The sequence below is a fragment of the Colletotrichum higginsianum genome, chromosome 8, assembly GCF_001672515.1.
Source record: "Colletotrichum higginsianum IMI 349063 chromosome 8, whole genome shotgun sequence".
NCBI lineage: Eukaryota > Fungi > Ascomycota > Sordariomycetes > Glomerellales > Glomerellaceae > Colletotrichum > Colletotrichum higginsianum.
This window is the reverse complement of record NC_030960.1, coordinates 2,193,853-2,213,294: the sequence shown is the minus strand read 5'-3', so window position 1 is coordinate 2,213,294 and position 19,442 is coordinate 2,193,853. Positions and strand designations below refer to the sequence as shown.

At 54.8% G+C, this 19,442-nt stretch overlaps 8 protein-coding genes across 8 annotated transcripts; 3 read left to right on the top strand and 5 right to left on the bottom strand.

The window, feature by feature from the left end:
* Positions 1-336: 336 nt before the first annotated feature.
* Positions 337-1,218, bottom strand: CH63R_11644 (Translation initiation factor SUI1; the record flags this gene model as incomplete). The annotated part of the gene is made up of 4 exons (XM_018306618.1): positions 337-360; positions 474-541; positions 615-1,034; positions 1,200-1,218. The coding sequence occupies 4 exons, from the start codon at positions 1,216-1,218 to the stop codon at positions 337-339; spliced, it is 531 nt and encodes a 176-aa protein (XP_018153459.1).
* A 242-nt stretch (positions 1,219-1,460) lies between these two features.
* Positions 1,461-3,243, top strand: CH63R_11643 (MYND finger; the record flags this gene model as incomplete). The annotated part of the gene is made up of 3 exons (XM_018306617.1): positions 1,461-2,009; positions 2,081-2,270; positions 2,333-3,243. The coding sequence occupies 3 exons, from the start codon at positions 1,461-1,463 to the stop codon at positions 3,241-3,243; spliced, it is 1,650 nt and encodes a 549-aa protein (XP_018153458.1).
* Positions 3,244-4,077: 834 nt separating this feature from the next.
* CH63R_11642 (uncharacterized protein) lies at positions 4,078-4,417 on the bottom strand (the record flags this gene model as incomplete). Its single annotated transcript, XM_018306616.1, has 2 exons — positions 4,078-4,350; positions 4,379-4,417. The coding sequence occupies 2 exons, from the start codon at positions 4,415-4,417 to the stop codon at positions 4,078-4,080; spliced, it is 312 nt and encodes a 103-aa protein (XP_018153457.1).
* A 736-nt stretch (positions 4,418-5,153) lies between these two features.
* On the top strand, positions 5,154-7,280 carry CH63R_11641 (Exonuclease; the record flags this gene model as incomplete). Its single annotated transcript, XM_018306615.1, has 1 exon — positions 5,154-7,280. One exon carries the CDS (start codon positions 5,154-5,156, stop codon positions 7,278-7,280), a length of 2,127 nt encoding a protein of 708 aa, XP_018153456.1.
* Positions 7,281-8,121: 841 nt separating this feature from the next.
* Positions 8,122-10,104, top strand: CH63R_11640 (Tetratricopeptide; the record flags this gene model as incomplete). Its single annotated transcript, XM_018306614.1, has 2 exons — positions 8,122-8,292; positions 8,350-10,104. 2 exons carry the CDS (start codon positions 8,122-8,124, stop codon positions 10,102-10,104), a joined length of 1,926 nt encoding a protein of 641 aa, XP_018153455.1.
* A 2,397-nt stretch (positions 10,105-12,501) lies between these two features.
* CH63R_11639 (RNA recognition domain-containing protein) lies at positions 12,502-13,664 on the bottom strand (the record flags this gene model as incomplete). The annotated part of the gene is made up of 2 exons (XM_018306613.1): positions 12,502-13,108; positions 13,258-13,664. The coding sequence occupies 2 exons, from the start codon at positions 13,662-13,664 to the stop codon at positions 12,502-12,504; spliced, it is 1,014 nt and encodes a 337-aa protein (XP_018153454.1).
* A 392-nt stretch (positions 13,665-14,056) lies between these two features.
* CH63R_11638 (uncharacterized protein) lies at positions 14,057-14,861 on the bottom strand (the record flags this gene model as incomplete). The annotated part of the gene is made up of 2 exons (XM_018306612.1): positions 14,057-14,102; positions 14,152-14,861. 2 exons carry the CDS (start codon positions 14,859-14,861, stop codon positions 14,057-14,059), a joined length of 756 nt encoding a protein of 251 aa, XP_018153453.1.
* Positions 14,862-14,980: 119 nt separating this feature from the next.
* CH63R_11637 (Helix-loop-helix DNA-binding domain-containing protein) lies at positions 14,981-16,571 on the bottom strand (the record flags this gene model as incomplete). Its single annotated transcript, XM_018306611.1, has 3 exons — positions 14,981-15,354; positions 15,410-16,393; positions 16,457-16,571. The coding sequence occupies 3 exons, from the start codon at positions 16,569-16,571 to the stop codon at positions 14,981-14,983; spliced, it is 1,473 nt and encodes a 490-aa protein (XP_018153452.1).
* Positions 16,572-19,442: the final 2,871 nt, after the last annotated feature.

Genomic DNA, 19,442 nt, shown 5'->3' with positions numbered 1-19,442 from the left:
AAACCCCATTCCGGGTCACAGGTTGTTGGATCGTTCTGTAAATCTCCCGCAGGCACCTTTAAGATCCTCTCAGTTTTTCTCCATCCCCGCAAAAAAGTTTTTTTAGCATCGACCTTTCAGAGCAGTCCTTTGTCCCAATCTCGGAGCTAATCGGTTTTAACCCTCTTCACGAGTGTTTCTGTTTGTGTGACAAGCTGGGTAAAAAATTCTAAAAAAGGACGAGAAGAGGTAATTGGAGCTGATCGGTAATCGTGTCGTCTTCCCCGAGGGGATGGTGTCACCGGGATCCGGTCGGCTGCGAGGGGGAGACGGCGCCTCCTGGCAGTGACGGCTTGTTTAGAAGCCGTGGACTTTGACGAGCTGGAAAGTGAAATCGGGTTAGCATGTTTGGGGATGGGTTCGGGAGGATGGAATGCGGGCGGTGTCTTGGGAGAGGTAGATGAAGGTGGGACAAGTTCCGATGCGGGACATACCTTGGAGTCCATCTCAAGACCCTCCTGCTTATCGATGAGGAAGTCGTGAATGGCCTTGCGCTGGTCACCTGTGCCACCAACGTCAGTATACTTTGCTTCATCCCAGTCATCTTCATCTTGGATTGCGTATCGCAAACGCACCCTGGAGCTGAATAACCTCGCCGAGGTCCGTGTCCTCCACGATGGTGCCGTTGCAGGCAAACTTCTTCTTTATGACCTTGAGGATCTTCTTCTGGTCGAATCGCTTGGGCAGGCCCTGGATGGTAGTGAGAGTCTTGCGGCCATTGCGCTGTTGGATACGGATGTGAATGTAGTCCTGGCCCTTCTTCTGGGCGTTGTTGGCATCGCCCTCGTCCGCGTCCGCGAAGGGGTCGATAGTCTTAAGGTTTTCGATGGTAGTCATGAGAAAGAGCTTTGTCGCGTGAGCGTGTGGCTGGGTTTGTAGTGGTGCGTTTGGCGCGTTGGCGTAAGGGTGTAGATTTCTGAACTTGGAAGGTATGTAGGCAAAAGGGGTGCCTTGAGAGTGGTTCGAGTTGCGCGTTTGGATTGTTGTGAGTGAGGCTGAGAAAAAGAAAGATGTGAGCAAGAAGCGGAACGGGAGTTGGGTTGGTGGGATGGAGTAGGTAGGGACAAGGCGGGGTTGCAAGGTAAAGAGCAGGCCCGTGCACCGAGGTGATGTGCAGCGCTTTCGGTGAAGTTCCATGAACAGAAGAGCGCCAGACTCACCGCCACAATTGCCTGGCATGATCCAACGTCCCCTCCCACCAGCACCTGAACCTTCTGTCTTGACTCAACTGTTCCTCCCGAGGCGCCCCTGTCTGTACCTTGCATTAGCCACATTCATGGGTGTGGCGCAATACAGAAACATTCACTTTCCCAACGACTTGAGGGTTTCTAATCGGCTCTAACTTGAAAAATGTCTTTGCTTTTGTTACTTTTTCCTATTTAACAGTCAATTTAACTTAACTCATGGAACACGGCCCCACAATGCTTGCCAACGACGGCATCGAAGTCCGTGGCACCAAAGGCGGCGCCAAGGGCGGCCGCTCCATCTACGCAACTCGACGCTTCAAGCCTGGCGACGTCATCGCCCGTTTTGACAACCCCGCGGTTGTCCTCCCGCCGGGCCACCGCGCGCTTGAGTACTGCAACCATTGTGTGAAGAAGCAGCGGCCGGCTGGCGTGAAGCTTCGGGCCTGCACCGGGTGCAAAACGGTGGCCTACTGTGGCCCAGCTTGCCAGCGGGCCAACTGGTCACTGGTACACAAGCTCGAGTGTAAGGCCATCCAGCGGCTGCACGAGGCCAAGCCGGCGCACCAGCCGGACTGGGTGCCAACACCGATCCGCGCTGCCGCGCAGGTCATGCTCCGACCGCAGGTGCTCGCGCGGTTTGAGGAGCTGGAGGGGCATGTCGAGCAATGGAGGAAGAAGGATGGAACCGACCTGCAGCTCCAGTCGCACGGTGTTGTGAAGTGTCTTGGATTGGACACCGTCACATTTGAGAGATTAGAGACGTCTTTCCAGGTTCTGTGCAAGGTTGGTTGCTTTCTCTTAGTCTTGGTGGCAGGCCTCAACTACCTGCAGATCCTAATGACACTGGTGTGCAGCTTCAGACCAACGCCTTCAGCAGAACGGAGGAATACTACGAAACTGGTGGTGTGTTCTTAGACACTACTTTGGCCATGATCAATCACTCATGCGTGCCTAATGCGTTGGTCCAATTCGGCGGGAGAACGGCCACGCTCCGTGCCACATCATTTCTTGACCCTGGCGATGAGATTGAAATATCCTACATTGGTAAGGACCACACTTAGCCATCATTCTTGGATGGTAATTGGCCCCTGACTAACACCCGGCAGATCAAACACAGCCCAGGGGTAAGAGACACGGCGAGCTCGACCTCTATCACTTCGAGTGCTCGTGTTACAAATGCCAGAAGGACTTGGACGAGTACCAGGTCGCAATGGCAGACCCCACCATTGAGCTGAACGCGCTTAGTGTTATGACTGATATCGAGAGATTCAAGAACCCTCCCGGAGGCGGCAACCTTGACCCGCAACAGGGAATGGAAGTATTGAAGCTTCATAGGATCTTCCATGCGCTCCACCGCGATATGAAGTCCAACGAGAAGCACGAATGGTTGAGGAAGGCGTACAAGACAGCCTCATGGTTTCCCAAAGTCGGGAAGTACGCCATTGAGCCGTTCGCGCAGGTTGTGGAGGAGGCCACCTCTTACTACGGCAAGGATTGCAACAATCACGAGTGCGCATTGGCAGTCGCGAGCTTGTCGGCCTATGAGATCGAGCCGTACAAGCACATTGCCCCATTCCACCCCCAGAGACTCAAGAGCTTGTCCGCCATCGCGATCGCTCTTTCCAACACTGCACCCAACCCCGCCAAACTCGTGAAGCTCGCCCGGGACATGGCCGCGACGAAGAAATTTACGAAATCGGGGCTCAAAGTGCTTGAAAACCTAGACCAGGTCTCCTTGTGCCAAATGGTACTTACGATCATCGATATGTATAGCCCTCAAGCGCCATCAGCCGATTGGGAGGTTGTGGTCTTGGCCAATGAGATGTTGGGTGACATCGGAAGTCTCCCTGGCCGGGAAAGGGAGAATGCCTTGATTAACGCTTGGAGAAAGGACCCGAAAGGCATGGAAGAGTTCTTTCGATATGGTTTGGTCGAGCCGATCAGAACCTTGTCTGAGCTCGGGAAAGTCGTACTAGAAGTAGACCTGGCCCAGGACCGAGACCTGTTCGCCAAATGATACCCTATCTTCAGCAAAACGGGCCATAATCCTAGTGTTCGGGGCCTTTGCTGTTGCCATCGTCGTAGATAGGCTTGGAGGTCTTCGGTTTCTTGACACCTCTGTTGAGAATACCTGATCATGTGAGTCGTGGGACCGGAACGTCCCTACCTGTGTTGGACGTCCTGTGCGCATCTTTTGTTTGCGACCTCGAGAATTTATAGAATGGGGCGCTTCATTGTCGCTGCGGATGTCACTTGGTTCCCCTCTGGTCCTGACTGCCGGCCATTACCTCAATGCCAGCCTTCTGAAAAACGGCCCCAGGTCGCTGGCCAGTCTGTAGCCTTGGTGCCAAGAATGCATCCCCCTGTGCTTGCGTGTAAGATTTGGTATTGGTCTCTAGTTGCTGCACTCGGCTTTCGAACAGATCAGTCTCCATCTGTAGCGACTCGATCTGGCTCGCTCCAGTCCCGATCTTGGTGGTGTTGCTTGTCAGAATGTCCAGTTTTCTAGGTATAAGTCGTCGACTTACTAAATCCTGCTCCTTCGATTGGTCTTGCTCCGCGTTGTCTCAGCTACACCAAGTCTGCCCGTAGACTGGCCATTTCCTTAACATTGCCCTCCGCCGTATTGACAATGGCTTGGGCGGCTTTGTTCGTGCTGGCAAGCTTCTGTCGTAATTCTGACAACACGCTGTCGAGTTGCCACGAATGTCCTTGTGTGGCTTGGAGCTGTGTCTGAAACTCGTCTGATCTTGCGTCTTTTGACAGCTTCTGGGCCTCTAATATCGCAGGGCTCGCTGCCTGAACCTGGCTTATCTACTGAGATATTTGGGAACTATCTTCCATGCTGTCTCTAATTCTGGGGGATTTCTTTTTCTCGTCTGAGAGAGTTCAGGTCGGCCTTCTTATGGTCGATGTCATTCTGCTGTCCTTTCGTGGTCGCGTCGAGTTTCTCAACCTCGTCTTCGATGCGCGCAATGGCGTCGTCGATTTGAGACACCACTCGGTACCCTGCAGTGCCGATCCTCTCAATATTCTCTCGCAGAACGTCGAGATCAGCCTGTATGTGAAAGAAGCTGATGAATTCGGGCTCAAACGATGGACGGCCATTGCCAAGCCGAAGTCGCTATGAGTTTCTGAGTCGGACGACTTACGACACCCAGGGTCTGGACGCGATTCCGTTTGAGCGCCATCACGTAGTTTTAGCTTGTGACTTACTCTGAGCTGTGGCGGTTTGCCGTTTCTTCCATGAACACCACAGGAGCCTGTCTTGGGAGTAGTTACGAGCTAGGTCTGTGGCTCGCCAGCTCTTGATGGTTCCTTGACTTTCAGATAAACATCGCCCGTGGCCTCAGTCGTCGGACTGAAGTAGGTTTACCTTATCTGAATCCAGACATTGAAGAAAGTCACCAGCATCACGTGACAGCACTCACACTGGCAGCGAACGATCTCCATAATGTCGATATGTTACGAAGCCGACAACGATGATGTCCCATGACAGGAAGATGGGTGGCTTTGGTGTATCGAGACGGACGTGATGTACGTGTATCATGTCCCTAACAAGAATTAGTTTGCGGAATATTCGTTTAAAAAGGATAGCATACTCGTTGATGAAAGCCAAAGGTCGGTTCGTGTTGGGCCAGCTGCTGAACGCAGTGTGATGATTGGCCCGGTACGTGGTGGAGCAACGGACCAAAATCCTTGGCCATAGTCTTATCTTATCTTATCATGATCCTCTTTGATAGGCCTCGCAAAACCCATAATCGACTGTCACATTTGCGCTTTCCAGATGAATGGGATTTTTTGCTGCGATTCTGTTTACGAAACACCACCCAGCTGCAAGCCCGCCACTGTTCCGGGCCTCGATCAAATCCTTTCACCCCCGAAACTCTAGCTGAGCATTGGAAGCCGCTGGAGGTCGAAAAAAACATGGGGAAGCATCGCAGAAGCCGCGGAGGTGGCGATGACGAGGCCGAAACGGCGGCCGCCGGCCAAGAGCTCAGCACAGGAACCACCGTCGCCCAGCCGCAACAACCAACAATTCCGAGCGAGATAGCGAATGGCGAACGCGACTCCCGCGAAAGCTCCTCGCAGACTCACAGCAGTGTAAGCTTGAAAAGATCGGCCCCTGACGATGACGAGGGATGGACCAAAGTCGAGCGAGGCAACAAGAAGCGCAAGAAGGTCCCTCGCGAAGGCTCCAACAACTATCCCGCCATCACCTTCTCCCCGAGTGCAAAGCTGTTTGCCAAGATCAACCTCGCCATGCTTCGCGACCTTGTTCTCTACCTCTTCGCTGACGGAACGGGTCCGAATTGGGTTTCCGTTTCGCACCGACCGTACTTCAGAAAGATTGTAGTCTTGATGGTACCCGGGTTGGAGGAAGCCATGTTCAACGAGGCCGTGAACTTCGAAAAGTATACCTCCGGCTCGGCTAGCAGCCAAGACCGCACAGAAACGACGCCCGACGACTACTACCCCCGGCCACTTTCGGCTGAACGCCTACCGATTGCGCTCCAGGGATTCGCCAACATGTTCCCTCACCTATGGCCTGTCAAGGCACCTGGCGACGACAAGTACATGAAACTTCACTCGCCCATGGGTACCTTTCTGACCGCGCCTATGTCCAAGAACAAAGACGAGAGAAAGGGCCCCAAGCCGGCGAGGGAGCCTAGCGGCTGGAAGAACGAGCGAACACGCATTACCGAATTTTTAGCCACACTCGAGGAACTGGAAACTGCTGGGCATCTCATCCACCCGGCGCTCATAGAGAATGAAGAGAGAAGAGCGGCATTCAGGGTTCCAGATGGATGGGTTGTGTCCAAAGTCGACAAGCTTGAAGACGGTGAAGTGCCCGAGGCGGATATTGAGCAGGGCAGCGTGACAGCTGGCCGAGAGTGTCTCGCCTTGGACTGCGAGATGTGCATGACGGGCGAGAGCGAATATTCTCTTACACGCATTAGCGTCATTTCATGGTCAGGAGACCTGCTGATGGACGAACTGGTGAAGCCGGAGAAACCCATCACCAACTACGTTACGCAGTTCTCCGGTATCACAGAGGAGATGCTGAAACCGGTGACGACCACACTGCAGGATATTCAACAGAAGCTCCTCGAGCTAATTACCCCGCGAACCATCCTCATCGGACATTCGCTCGAGTCCGACTTGAAGGCTCTTCACTTCTCTCATCCCTTCATCGTCGATACCTCTCTCATCTACCCGCATCCGAGAGGCCCGCCTCTTAAATCATCTCTCAAATGGCTGACTCAGAAGTATGTGAACCGTGAGATCCAGAAAGGCGGCGCCAACGGACACAACCCGATCGAGGACGCTCGCGCTTGTCTGGATCTTGTTAGACAAAAATGCGAGAAAGGAAAGATGTGGGGCGCATCTGACTCTCAGGGTGAGAATCTATTCCGCCGGCTGGCCAGAGCTGGAACCGCATACAAGGCGCAGGGCGGCGAGGCAGGTGGTTTGATAACAGGCAAGACGAGCGCTGCCGTGGACTGGGGTGATCCATCCAAGGGCCCTGGTGCTGGAGCAACGTACCAAATCGGTTGCAAATCCGACGCAGACGTCGTCAGCGGCGTTATTCGCGCTGTAAAGGGCGACGCGGACGGATTGGAAATCCCAGGCGGTGGTGTTGACTTTGTGTGGGGTCGGATGCGAGAGCTTGAGGCGTTACAAGGCTGGTGGAACAAGAACCGAGTTGAGAGCGCCAATAGCGATGGCGGTCCTCCCGATTCTGATACCAAGCTGGATGAAAAGCTCGGCAAGTCGCCTCTGGAGCAGTGCTTGGCCCGTCTCTCCGCCTCTCTCGAGACCATTCACGCGAGCCTTCCACCCTGCACGGCCTTCATCGTCTACTCGGGCTCCGGTGACCCTCGCGAAATGAGCAGGCTCCAGGCCATGCACACGCAATGGAAGCGGGAATACAACACCCCCGGAAAGAAGTGGGATCAGCTGTCTGTCAAGTGGACGGATGAGGAGGAACAAGCCCTTCGACGTGCAGTTAAAAAGGCCAGACAAAGCGTCGGGTTCATTGGTGTGAAATAACCACCTCGGCCACTTTGGGGAATGGCACATTCTCGGAGGGGCTTATGAAGGTCCATCAAACGCCTTCATTTTGTAGACGAACATCAACCAACTTAACAACACGCGGGACTGTTGAGAAGGAAAAGACGTTATGCCTCAGTGGTTACTGGTCTTGTCAGATACTCTTATATGATACCCCTAGGTCATAGTATAGAAAGGATACCCGCTTTTGGGAGGGACCCGAGATCTCGGCTTCCGGCAGGATGTCCATTGCATAGAGACATCCATTCGCCTTCTTAAGTGTGGCGACACACGGTGTTTTTTGCGGAGGACAGGGCGACGAAATGTTACTTTCAAATTGGTTCTGCCATCGGTAAACCACCTGTGTTTGCACATATCCACGGAAATGTGAGCAACGATTGATCGCTTCTGCTTAGCGTCACCAACATGTTTCCTCTATTGCATCCATGTGCAGCTCACATGTGCGTCTCTGAGTTCTAAGCTTGCAAGCCAGGGGGGGGGGGGGGGTCAGTGCTCCCCACATTCCCCCACTATCACTGCTTCACGTCGCGGACCTATCCTATGATTGGCTACCCCGCCTCCGGCTGCGGAGAAAGCAATCAACCGTTGCGGCTCCCAATCCCCCCGCCGGCCTGCCTCGGCATCTTCTCGGAGACGCAACTGCTTGACATGGCGGACCGAATTACAAACCAATCCTTCCTACCAACTTTGCTTTCTTCAACCATCGACGCGTCCCCCCCTTTGCCTTCACACCTACGAGAGCCAAACCACTGTTTAGTTGGCTACGCGAACTGATTAAGACGTTGCCTTCTCATTACTCGTGCGGCCTGTGACCGTCAAGATGTCTTTCCTCGGTGGCGCAGAATGCTCAACTTCCGGCAACCCCCTCAGCCAATTCCAGAAACATGTCCAAGATGACAACAGCCTGCAGAGGGACAGACTAGTGCAGCGAGGCCCCAACGCTCTTGCCGGCGGCTTCAGAAGCGCCGGCGCGAACACCCCACAGGATGAGGTAGGCACAGCTTGTGTTGCTTGACCGGCAGGACGGCGGGCTGACGACAATCGCCAGATGATGAACGGTTTCCTCAATAAGGCACCGGGTCTTCAACATGAGCTTCCTATGCAGAACGGCGCTGTGCGAATAGATTCCGCCCAGGGTGTGCACCTCCGCGCGAACTCGACATCACCAACATGGGCGAACGACTTTCAGAACCAAGCCGCCATGGAATCGGCCTTCAACGCGCCGCAAGGCACACAGTTCAGCCCCGAAGATTTTGCGCGCTTTAGACAGATGAACCAGCAGCCCTCGTCGGCGAGAGCAAGCCCGATGCCCGGCCAGATGGCCCAGCAACCGAGAATGGGCATGGGCATGGGAATGGGCATGGGATATAACAGCATGATGGGGCAGTCAATGTTCCAACCTATGTACCAGCAACCCATGCAACAGCAACAGCAACACGAGGATGTCAAGGGGAAGGGAAAGCTCGTGGAGCTTGACGACAACAAATGGGAAGAGCAGTTCGCGCAGATGGAACTGCAGCAGAAGGAAGAGGCCGAGGCCCAGGCTGCAGAGCCTGAGTTGGAGGAGATGGACCGGGCAATGCAGAGTGAGACAGGTTTCGGCGATTTCGAGTCAATATGGAGAGGAATCCAGGCTGAAACTGCTGCAGCAAAAGGCATGGTCGACGACTCGACATTCGACAAGTTCGACAGCGAAGACTGGGGTCCAGACTTCACCGGCATGAACGGCGACTGGGGCAGACTGGGCGACCCAGTTATCGAGAACTACCTTTTTGAGGAGGATAACTTCTTCAGCGAGGAGAAGAATGCATTCGATGAGGGTGTGCGCATCATGCGCGAGGGAGGAAATCTGTCCTTAGCGGCTCTCGCATTTGAGGCTGCTGTCCAGCAGAACCCGGAGCATACCGAGGCCTGGGTGTACCTTGGGTCGGCGCAGGCACAGAACGAGAAGGAGACTGCGGCTATTCGTGCGCTGGAGCAAGCTCTCAAGCAAGACCCGAACAACCTAGCTGCCCTCATGGGCTTGGCCGTCTCTTACACCAATGAGGGATACGATAGCACCGCCTACCGGACGCTCGAACGCTGGCTGTCGGTTAAATATCCGAATATTATCGCACCGACGGACCTGCACCCTATGGCCGAGATGGGATTTACCGACCGCCAACAACTGCACGACAAGGTTACTGGCCTGTTCATCAAGGCGGCACAGCTCAGTCCGGATGGTGAACACATGGATCCCGACGTCCAGGTTGGCCTGGGCGTTCTGTTCTACGGCGCCGAGGAGTATGACAAGGCCGTTGACTGTTTCACGGCAGCTCTTCATTCGTCGGAGCTTGGAACCTCGAACCAGCAAGAGCAGCTGCATCTGCTCTGGAACCGCCTAGGCGCTACCCTCGCCAACTCTGGTCGCTCCGAGGAAGCCATCGCTGCGTACGAGAAGGCATTGAGCATCCACCCCAACTTTGTGCGCGCTCGCTACAATCTTGGTGTTAGCTGCATTAACATTGGATGCCACGCCGAGGCTGCGTCACACTTTCTCGCGGCGCTCAACATGCACAAAGCTATTGAGAAGAGCGGTCGCAGCATGGCATACGAGATTCTGGGCAGTGGCGAGAGCTCGCGCGGTGGTACCAACACAGCTCAACTCGACGAACAGATTGACCGCATGACAGCGCAGAATCGCAGTACGACACTCTACGACACCTTGAGAAGGGTATTTACACAAATGGGACGTCGGGACTTGGCCGAAAAGACGGTTGCTGGTGTCGATCCCGAGATATTCAGAAACGAGTTCGACTTCTAGGTGGCGCAGGGTGTGGAAAGGAGAGGTGAATCTGGGCGCGCCGAACTCGCGAATTTCACATGGATGGGTGGCTGGAAAAGAAGACATGAGACGACGCCTATTATGAAGATGCTGCAAACCTGCACTGTTGTGACAATTCGCGGAACGGCGGCGCATTGAATAGGAATACACAGCAGGCATATCTTTGCTGCCTTTATACTTTTTGGGAGAGTTTTTCAGTCGTGAAGTGGTTCTTATGTACCATAAGCAAGCATGAGGCAGAACTAGCTGGTTTACAATAAGAACAGCTTCACCCCGTGATCCACGCCAGTGTTCTTTTCACTGGCGACAAGGCTAAAGTCTTACACCTTACTAGGCTTCCTTTCTGAGAATGGCGAACCCCCTGCTCACAAGACCTTGATCCTGATGCACTCGGAGTGCAGTAGAGGAGTGGACAACATCCCGCCGCCGCTCCACGGCCCGACCACTTTTTCACGCCTAACAGCGGACATTCTTTAGGCCCAGGGATGCAGGCTCTGAAATACTGGCTACTGGGCTTGACTTACGGGGATGCCGAAGCATACTGGAACCCCTACACAACACGCAATCAAGAAGACTTGGCCAGATATCTAGTCATTGACAGAAAATGCGAAGGGTTGGGCGACGCCACGACTGTGTGCTTGGCGGTTACGACGAGAGACCAGACGGGCATGAAGGAGGTCTGGAACAGGTTTTGCTGAGGTTTGAGGCAAAAAAGTGAGGTGACGGATAATCGATACTGGTGACGAAAACAACTAGGTGGCGAATAGTACTGCCCCTTCCATTGCTTGAGAGTCGGAGACCTCTCTTTTCTTCACTTTTCAACCTATTACCATGACAATTCGGGAAAACGTCAAAAATAAGAGATGACAAGGGTAGCAAAACGATCAAGCAAACAAAACCATAAACCCACCCAATACGCTTTCGATCTTTCTCTGGCTGTGGTTCTGCCCTCGGCCAGTTGGAGCGGGTGTGGACTTTGACCCGCGAGGCCGTCTCCATTCACAAACAGTCTCTTTTCGCCAATCGTCAAGCTACCTCAGTTCCCTCGAGAAACAAGAGGCCGGTTGGCCCAATGGCAAGGCGTCTGACTACGATTCGTCGTGTAATCAGGAGATTCTGGGTTCGACCCCCAGGCTGGTCATGTTCTTTTGCTGTGCCCCGATTTTGTTGCAGAAATTCCCCCCTGGTATGTACGGGGCAGCTTCCATCGACTAGCCGGTGTGATCGTCCGCGGTGACGGGGGGTGGTGGGGCTCACATGCGGCAGGCCGACCGACCCACTACCACCTAGTGTGTCAACCATTTTATCAGTAGGCCAATCACGTATCCGTCATATGACAGACTTAAGAGAGAGGAAAAACTCGACGACAGGGGAAGATAGGGGCGAACGGCTTGGGTGGAGTCGCCGACACTATCCACAGAGGGAGGCCGGGGCCAAAACAGATGCGACGCTGGGGACAGAGAGGGCTAGCTGGTTCACGGGCTTGCGGGATGCCTTCCCAAGCGGCGGGTCTGGCTTCGCCTCCATTCATGGAATACAAAAAGATCCCGTTGCATAGGGAGAGGGGGGGGAGGAGGGGGGGTTGGATGGGTTTGCAATTGGCCTTTATCGATCATGCCGAAACACGGGAAGAAAAACGGAAGCAAAGAGGAATGGCCGGGTGCCGGGATCCATCACAACCCCCGAATCTCCGGTAAAGAGTTACCCTCACGTCACCTTAGGCCGGCGGCCAGTCGGTGCTGCTTCGAAAGAGTTGTCTCGCCGTCTGGCTGTCTGGTTGGTTTTGGTACACTTTGAATTAGGTTCCCCACGTCGACCGGGAAACTCGCTCGGTCTTCGTCCCTGGCTTATTGTGCATGTATTTATATTGGGAGGGCAAACAGCCAAGCCGAATCTAGACAAATCGAGGTGGAGGTTTCTTGAGAGCGAAACACAGGGAAACGGAACTGAAAGACTGGAATGGGAGACAACAGAAATATAGAGGAGACATTAAGCGCGTTTTTATGGAGCGGAAAAGACAAAAGAAAGCACACCGTCGTCGTGGATGCTTTTCGTCTATAAGTTTCATATTATACAACGCCTTGTTCGGCACATTCCCTTTGGGTTATTTTTCATCCAGTCCAAGTTCACCACTTGTTCGTGCCTTTCCTATCGTCTTTGCTTGGTTCGTACCACATCGTGAGCAAGCCTTGCCATTCCTGCTTCCGTGTCGCCATCGGCTCGCCCGTGGGTTGTGGGGAAATAAAAGTAGTACAGTAGATAAAACATAGGATTCCGAAGGAGAGGAAAACAAAGAGGAAAAAGCGTCGAGTCAGCCTCCATCATCTCGTACACCAGACTCGACCTCTCTTCTCCCGTCTATGAAACACGCGGAGTTCAAGCGTTCCAGTTGATGTCCTGCTTGCCAGCCTCGGGCTTCTGGTCCTTCTGTGCCTCCTCGGCCTGCTCATGCTCCGCCTCGATGCGCTCCTCAACCTGAGTTTGCGAGTTGTAGCGGTCGCCTGAGCTGTTGCCACCATCGCTCATGAATTGCTGGTCTTTGACCGGCGCGTACGAGATCTTGAGCTCGCGGCCGCCAAGCTGGACACCGGCGAGCGCCTCCTTGCCCGCCTGGGCAGCCTCGACGCTGGCAAAGTCGGCATGGGCGAAACCGCGCGGCCAGCCCGTCGCGCGGTCCACGGCGACACGCACGTCCTTGACATCCTTGAGCGTCGCAAAGAGATTGTTCAGGTCCGCGTCCGAAGCCTCGAATGAGATGTTGCCGACATAAAGCGTCTGGGTCGGCGGGCCCGCGTACGGGGCGTTGCGTGGCGTTCTCTCCTTGCCTCGTCGCTCGGGCCGGGAGCGGTCGTCAGCTTCGGGGCGTTCGGGACGGTCGCTGCGTAGCTTGGCCACGATGCGGCGACCGTGCCAGAAGGTGCCGTTGACGTTCTCAACGGCGGCGACAGACGACTCAAGGTCCTTGAAGTAGACGAAGCAGTAACTGTGCAAGTGGAGAATGGATTAGCCCCTGAATGACGGGCAGGAAATGTGATAGCCATCCTCTTCCTCTGCGGGATGGGGGTGGGCATTCGCATATGGCGAATCGGCGCTCCACCTTGAAAGCGCGAAGTACAACGGGAACAGACTTACGTCTTCTTGGGCGGCATTGACACGCCAACAACCTCGCCATACTTGGAGAACGCTTCGGTCAAATCGTCGGGCTTGACGTCGAACGAGTAGTTCTGGACGAAGACAACGTGCTCGCTGGGGTCCACGCGCGGAGTTCTCTTTTCGAACGGCTTTTTGTAAGCCCCACGCCCACGCTCTTGACGTTCGTAGTGAGACGCAACGGAACGGGAGAAGGCCTTGGGGGCGGCGAAGGAGAAGTATCTGGCAGAGACTGTGGTGGCGTTGAGGGCACGCAGAGCGGACGAGATGGTCTGCGACTTGGGTGCTACAGTGGCAGCGGAGACCGAGCTGGTCAGAGTGCGGGCGGCCGCGCGATGGATGGAATGCCTATTCATGGAGGAAAATCCTCCGATTAGCTTCTTGTTCATTTGACCAAGTCGAAATTGCACCTGTCATTGGGGCACTCACATCTTGGAAGGAATTCGGCAGTGATTGTCCAAGGAAGAATGGAAGTGAGGATGGATGAATGGATAGATGGATGAAGGAGGAAGGGATGGAAAGGGTTGGCGGCAAAAGGTGCTGCTGCTACTGATGTGGTAGGTGAAGACGCCCAGACGAGCGAGGAACAAATTTTTTGGAGTGTCGAGAGCCCCGACGTTTAGCAAGCGCTAGCCCCATTGGGCCTTGCCTTGGTTTCCCGGCTTCGAGAACTTATTTTCTCCGGAACCACAAATCACTACAGTTCCTACAAATCACATCCACCTATCCACACCCCCTTGCCGGTCAGGACATCTTGGTGTCCGCTTCGTGCAGCTCAATCTCACCCAGGAAAAGAACTCAGAGAAGTGTGGATGTGATTTTTTGACCTTGGAAGTCAGTCAGCCGGGCATCATGAATTCACTTCATCTGCTGTACCTGAGTGCTCCATCTAGGAGGGAAATAATCATCTGTAGATACCTAGCAGAATCCGGGCTGACCGGGAGAGGCCTCGCCGCCTGTTCGCTCATTTCCTCCATCTGCTCAGATAGGCTGTCATTTTCATTCCATTTTGACCATTGCACTGCACCCGCCGCATTGGTTCTCCCGTTGCAATTCCTGTTCTGTCTTTCCCCCATCACAAAGCAATGGACCACATCAAGCGCACCAGAGGCGGTCGCCTCTCTCCCGTTGGCCATCGCGTGGGTATATACAACAAATATTCCAACCCCGGATCCCGCCATGGCCTCTCTTTTCAGTATTCCCGTTTCGAGCTTTGCCTCCCCAAATACACATGCAAACACAGCAAGAAAATAGGGGGGAAAACCCCCACACTTACAAGAAACAACTCCGCCGTCCGACTTTTTATATCCACTGATCAAGGACAAGGGTATAATGCCGTCCCTCCTTGTCAGTATTGTACTGGGAGAGCCGACCCCAACTACACGTGAGCCGTTTGGCGCACTGCTAGTATTGACACATTCAAACGAGGGGGAGGAAAACATAGGAAACAAGCCGCCGGGTGGGACATTCCGTTGCCCCGGAGCATTCCCGCCTAGATACAGGACTGTAATAGAACACGCAGACCCGCAGATCCAGGCCGCGGAAATGTTTTGGGAAGTGTTGATGGGCCGACCATTCAGTTCCATCAGAGCACACGTTTGTTCAGCGTGGGCTTGGCCGTGTATGCGGTAGCTGCACCGCGCATCAAAGCCAGGACTTTGTGATGAAGCCCGAGGACTTTTTTGTCTTGATATTGGCAGATGATTCAGTACCTCTCGGGGCGGTAGCCATTTATCCGGGGGGCTTCATATTGGACGCCCGTCATCGAGTCGGGTCCGTTGGGCATGTTGCCGTTCAAGCCCCGAATGGGTGGCAACTCACGACGATTCGCGTAGGGATCTGTCTGGTATGCCGCCGCCGCCGGCGGTGGCGCCGGCGGCGCGGCTTGCGATTGAGCTGACGCCTGGCCTGCCGGAGGTTGTTGTAGCCGCGTGTTGTGCAACTCGCTTTGAAGACGCTGAATATCGATGCGCAGGTTATGGTTGTCCTGTCGAAGGCCATCATTCTCTTGGGCCAAAGTTGTGTTTTGCGACTGCACAATTCGCATGACTTCAGCCATTCGTTGATGCTCCGAGATTGCTATGCCACATCAGCCTCAGGTCGTCTCACTCATGTACTGGTAAGGGGGGCAAACCTTTGGTGAGTATTTCCCACTTAGATGCCTTAGAACCTCGCTCCTGTGGCATCAGATCGCGCAGCTGGTCGAAAAGCTCCTTCATTTCCGTTCTTCTCTTCCTCTCCGCCAACTTGTGGCTCTTGCGAAGCTCGGGTGTGCGGCTATACGGCTGGGAGCCGGTTCGCGAGGCGGCATCGTCATCACGGAGGTCCCCGATCTGCTTATGTTGGAGGGAGTGGTGATGTACGGGAGGGAATTCCGAAGATGTGCTCGACAGGCGGTTATTGAAGTCGGCGGGTTCGTCCAAGCGCCTCTGGCCGGGTGGCAATCTTGATTCTGTAGTAAACTGGCTGCTGGCTATCGACTCGGCAATACTACTTCGCCTGGAGTCGAGATATGTGTCGTGCGGACCGATCCGCTGGATGTCCTCCTCGGGGAACGCCCATGCCTGACCCTTTGTGGGCTCGGGTGCCCTGGCAATATTACTCGTCGCGGGACCGGTGATGGCTGGAGCGGTCCGGATGGTCTTGGGATGCTCAGGGTTTCTGTCGTTGCTAGGCTGGTAGCCGTTGGAGATGCGGTGTACTGAGAGGTTGTCAAGGCCATTGCGGGGGTTGCGCTGCTGGTTAAGGGTGTTTTGTATCGACGTCGTCGACTGGTTGTGGCTCGCGTAGGGAGAATTTCCGCCCAATCGCATGTCGTGAAAACCCTGGTTTATCCTGCTGTCGACGCTCTCTCTGCGAGAGCCGGAACTCATCATGTCGTGGGCCATGCCCGAGTCCAGTGATGTCGGACGCTCGAACCGACGCGGGTCGGTGCTGGCGGCCGTCGTCGGTGAAACCATAGAAGCAACGCTCATGTTGGTCTGCGCAGGTGACACCAGAGGTTGGGGCACCAGGTTGGCGGTGACAGGTGAAGGCGTCTTGTCCGCCAGCGAGGATTGGTACCCTGAGCCAGTGGGACTGAGGACATTGCTGCCCATGCCTGAGGCGGCAGAGTTGTCTGCACGAGTAACGGGTCAGTCACGTTTCTTAATAGCACGCTGTTGAGACGCGGTCAACGTACGCTTGCTCGAGGCATCCGTACTGGAAAAGTAGGCCGAGTCGCGGTTCTCGTCCGGGTTCAGAACCCCTGCCAATCCCGCGGGGAGCTTCTGAGAACCCGGTCGCTGTGCGTCCATGGTTTGCTTCGGCGTTCGTCTAAGAACGAATGCTGAAGAATCACAATCGGGCGGGCGCGAATAGCGACGTGAGCAACGCCAAGTTGTGGTGAGCGCGAGGCCGGCCGGTGGAAAGGCTCGACACAGGAGAGAAGCGGAAAGGAGGGACTCGATCGTTCGTGCGTGGGCCGAGTCGCTGCCAGGTATCAGAGCAGCCAAGTTCGGGCTGAGTTGAGCATGCGAAAGCAACGGTAGCCCCTCAAAAGACGTCTAAAAGCGCAGGCTGCTCGGATCGTATCTAGTCGAGGGTAAACGAGCGAGGTGACGGCGAGAGCAGAAAGAGGGTAGTTAACGGATGAGGGTGAGACGGGGAACGGAAGAGGGAGAAAACAAAAAGGGAATGATTTCGAGCAAGGAGGAGAGATCTAGTAAGCTCGAAGGTCGACGTGCTATAAGATGGAGAGCGAGGGCGAATGTGGAGGAGGAAGACGGCACGAGGCAGTCGGTTTCAAGATTAGGAGGATGGCGGGAGCTGGGGTGGGAGGGGATAAGATGGAATTGAGCAGGCGGGAGCGCTAGGTGGATAGGTGGAAAGGCGGACGGACGGCTTAGCAGAAAACAGCAGTAAGAACCTACGATTTCTAGGCATGTATCTACCTCCCTGTGGGTACGAAGAGCGGGATTCTGGCAGTAAGTAGGTATAGGTACGTATAGCCGGTACCTACCCAGGATGGGCTAGGGGGGAGAGCGAGCGACAAAGACAACGACAGTCATCGTACTGGGGTTAGGCTGGGTTAGGTTGGGGGAGAAGGTACCTGGGATGGGCCAGGACAGGACAGGGCAAGACAAGACAGGGTTTCTAGGTACATTGATGGGGTGGGGTGTCAGACGGGGGTGAAACTAAAGTCTCTCGTCTTTCTGTCTCTCTCTCTCACACCCACACACACACATACACACACACACACACACACACACACACTCTCTCTCTCTCTCTCTCTCTCTCTCTCTCTCTCTCTCTCTCACCCTCTCACCCTCTCACTTCCACCCTCGTTAACCCTCACGCTCTCTCTCAGACTCGCCAAGATGGACGGCACTCAGTGAATGGAGTGTTTGTGTGTCCCTTTTCCTCTTCCCCACTTCCCAGTTCATAGCATGACAAGCATAAATAGTGCCCGCACAGAGGGTACCAGAAACAGGAGAAGCAACGGAACTTGTGATTGATGGCATTGGCTGCACAGTGGCAATCCCCGGGGGAGAAACAGACAGGGAGAAGAAGGAATAAATCATAAAAGCGAAGAGACAGAGCCGCCTTTGTGTGGGTCGGTTTTACCCGCGGCTCTAATAAACCTCAAAATCGACTCACATCTCTGCTGCTGGCCGTCATCACCCAAGCTAGAATCGGGGCCATTTTCAACCCCAATCAACAGGCATTCAGCGCGCTTACAGTATCCTCAAACATGAAAATAAGGTAAGGCAAGGCAAGGAAAGAGCTGCAGCGCTACCACCGCAGACGCCTGGGCGGGCTCCTTGCTCCTTGGACAGAGTGTCCAAGTAGCCCGATCGAGTGTATGTACCTGTGTTCTTTGCGGTACCGTACGGGTACCGACCACCACCGCCCAGCCCACGCCTCCCACAACGAGCAGCCAGGGCGGCGCATGGGGTTTACCGTGTCAAGCCCACCCAGGTGAAAGGAAGACGATACTTGGCGGCAAAGTATTTTCGACTCTATCCTTGCGCGGCGTGCCTGGGGCGTGTCACTCGATCCATCTCTTTGTCCTACCCTGCCGACTGGCGGCATCTTGGGCACATGGCGGCACAGCCAATCCCTGCTCGGGGGATTTTGGGCACGCGTGGGCGCTGTTCACGTTTTCTTATTTCCCGGACTCGGCGGTACCGAGTACTCAACCTATTTGTCTAGGTCCACCGCCACCAACCAGCCCTGCCCCTGCACCGACGTAGCCATTCGGAAACCCTGCTCTCGCGCCTGTATCGATACGTGCGCCCTCGTGGAGGTGCCATACCTCTTCTGGGAAGCTCGAGGTTGAGGGGGAACGTCTGAGTCTCCGATGAAAGTGGAGACGCCGCCCTCACATGCATCGAGCATCCCTCCCGAGTTCCCCCTTCACTTCGCCGTGTGCCAGCGTGGGAGAGGAAGGTTTTCTCTTTGCTAGAAACTGCGTGTGGGGGTGTGCGTACTCTCGTAGTATGTTTGTGGTTGATGTGCATCTACAGGTACGATACAGTAGGGGAGTATTCGCAGAGCGGGCATATCCCACTACCCTTTGAATAAAACCTCTGCTCTGGTCTGCTCGGTGTTAAGTGCCTGGGGTGCAGCAGTTTTCCATCCGTCGACATCCAAATCCTGGGAGGCAAAGTCATGGAAGCACAAGTCAGAGATATTCATGTGGCCAGGACAAATCCTCGAGACTGCGGTGAAATTAAACCGCCAGCGGCTGCATTAACAGCACCGCACGCCCTCGAAACTTGTTGCCCCTTTTGATGCCTCGATAAAGTGACGAGAGTCAGTATGTTCCCGCCAAAAGGAACCGCAGCACGCCCTGTCGGGCCACGCCGGGTCGATCAGTACCGTGTCATGCCGCCGATGCCATGCCATGTCATGCCGTGCCTGACGAGATCAGACCAGGCTGGCACTTTGGTCTAGCCAAGTCGTCCCAAAGACGGGTCTCGGGGACGGCGTAGATAGGCAGCTAATGGCAGAAGGAATGGGAAACGATGGCGGAATATGATGACGGGCCCGCTGTTCTCATGTTCCGTCTCACAATGATCGGGACCAGATACCACCTGGGCCCGGGGCTTGCGAACTGGCGGGGCAGAGGAAAAATTGGGAAAATAGGTGCTGTGGCCGAACCTCGAATGCCAGACAGGCCGATC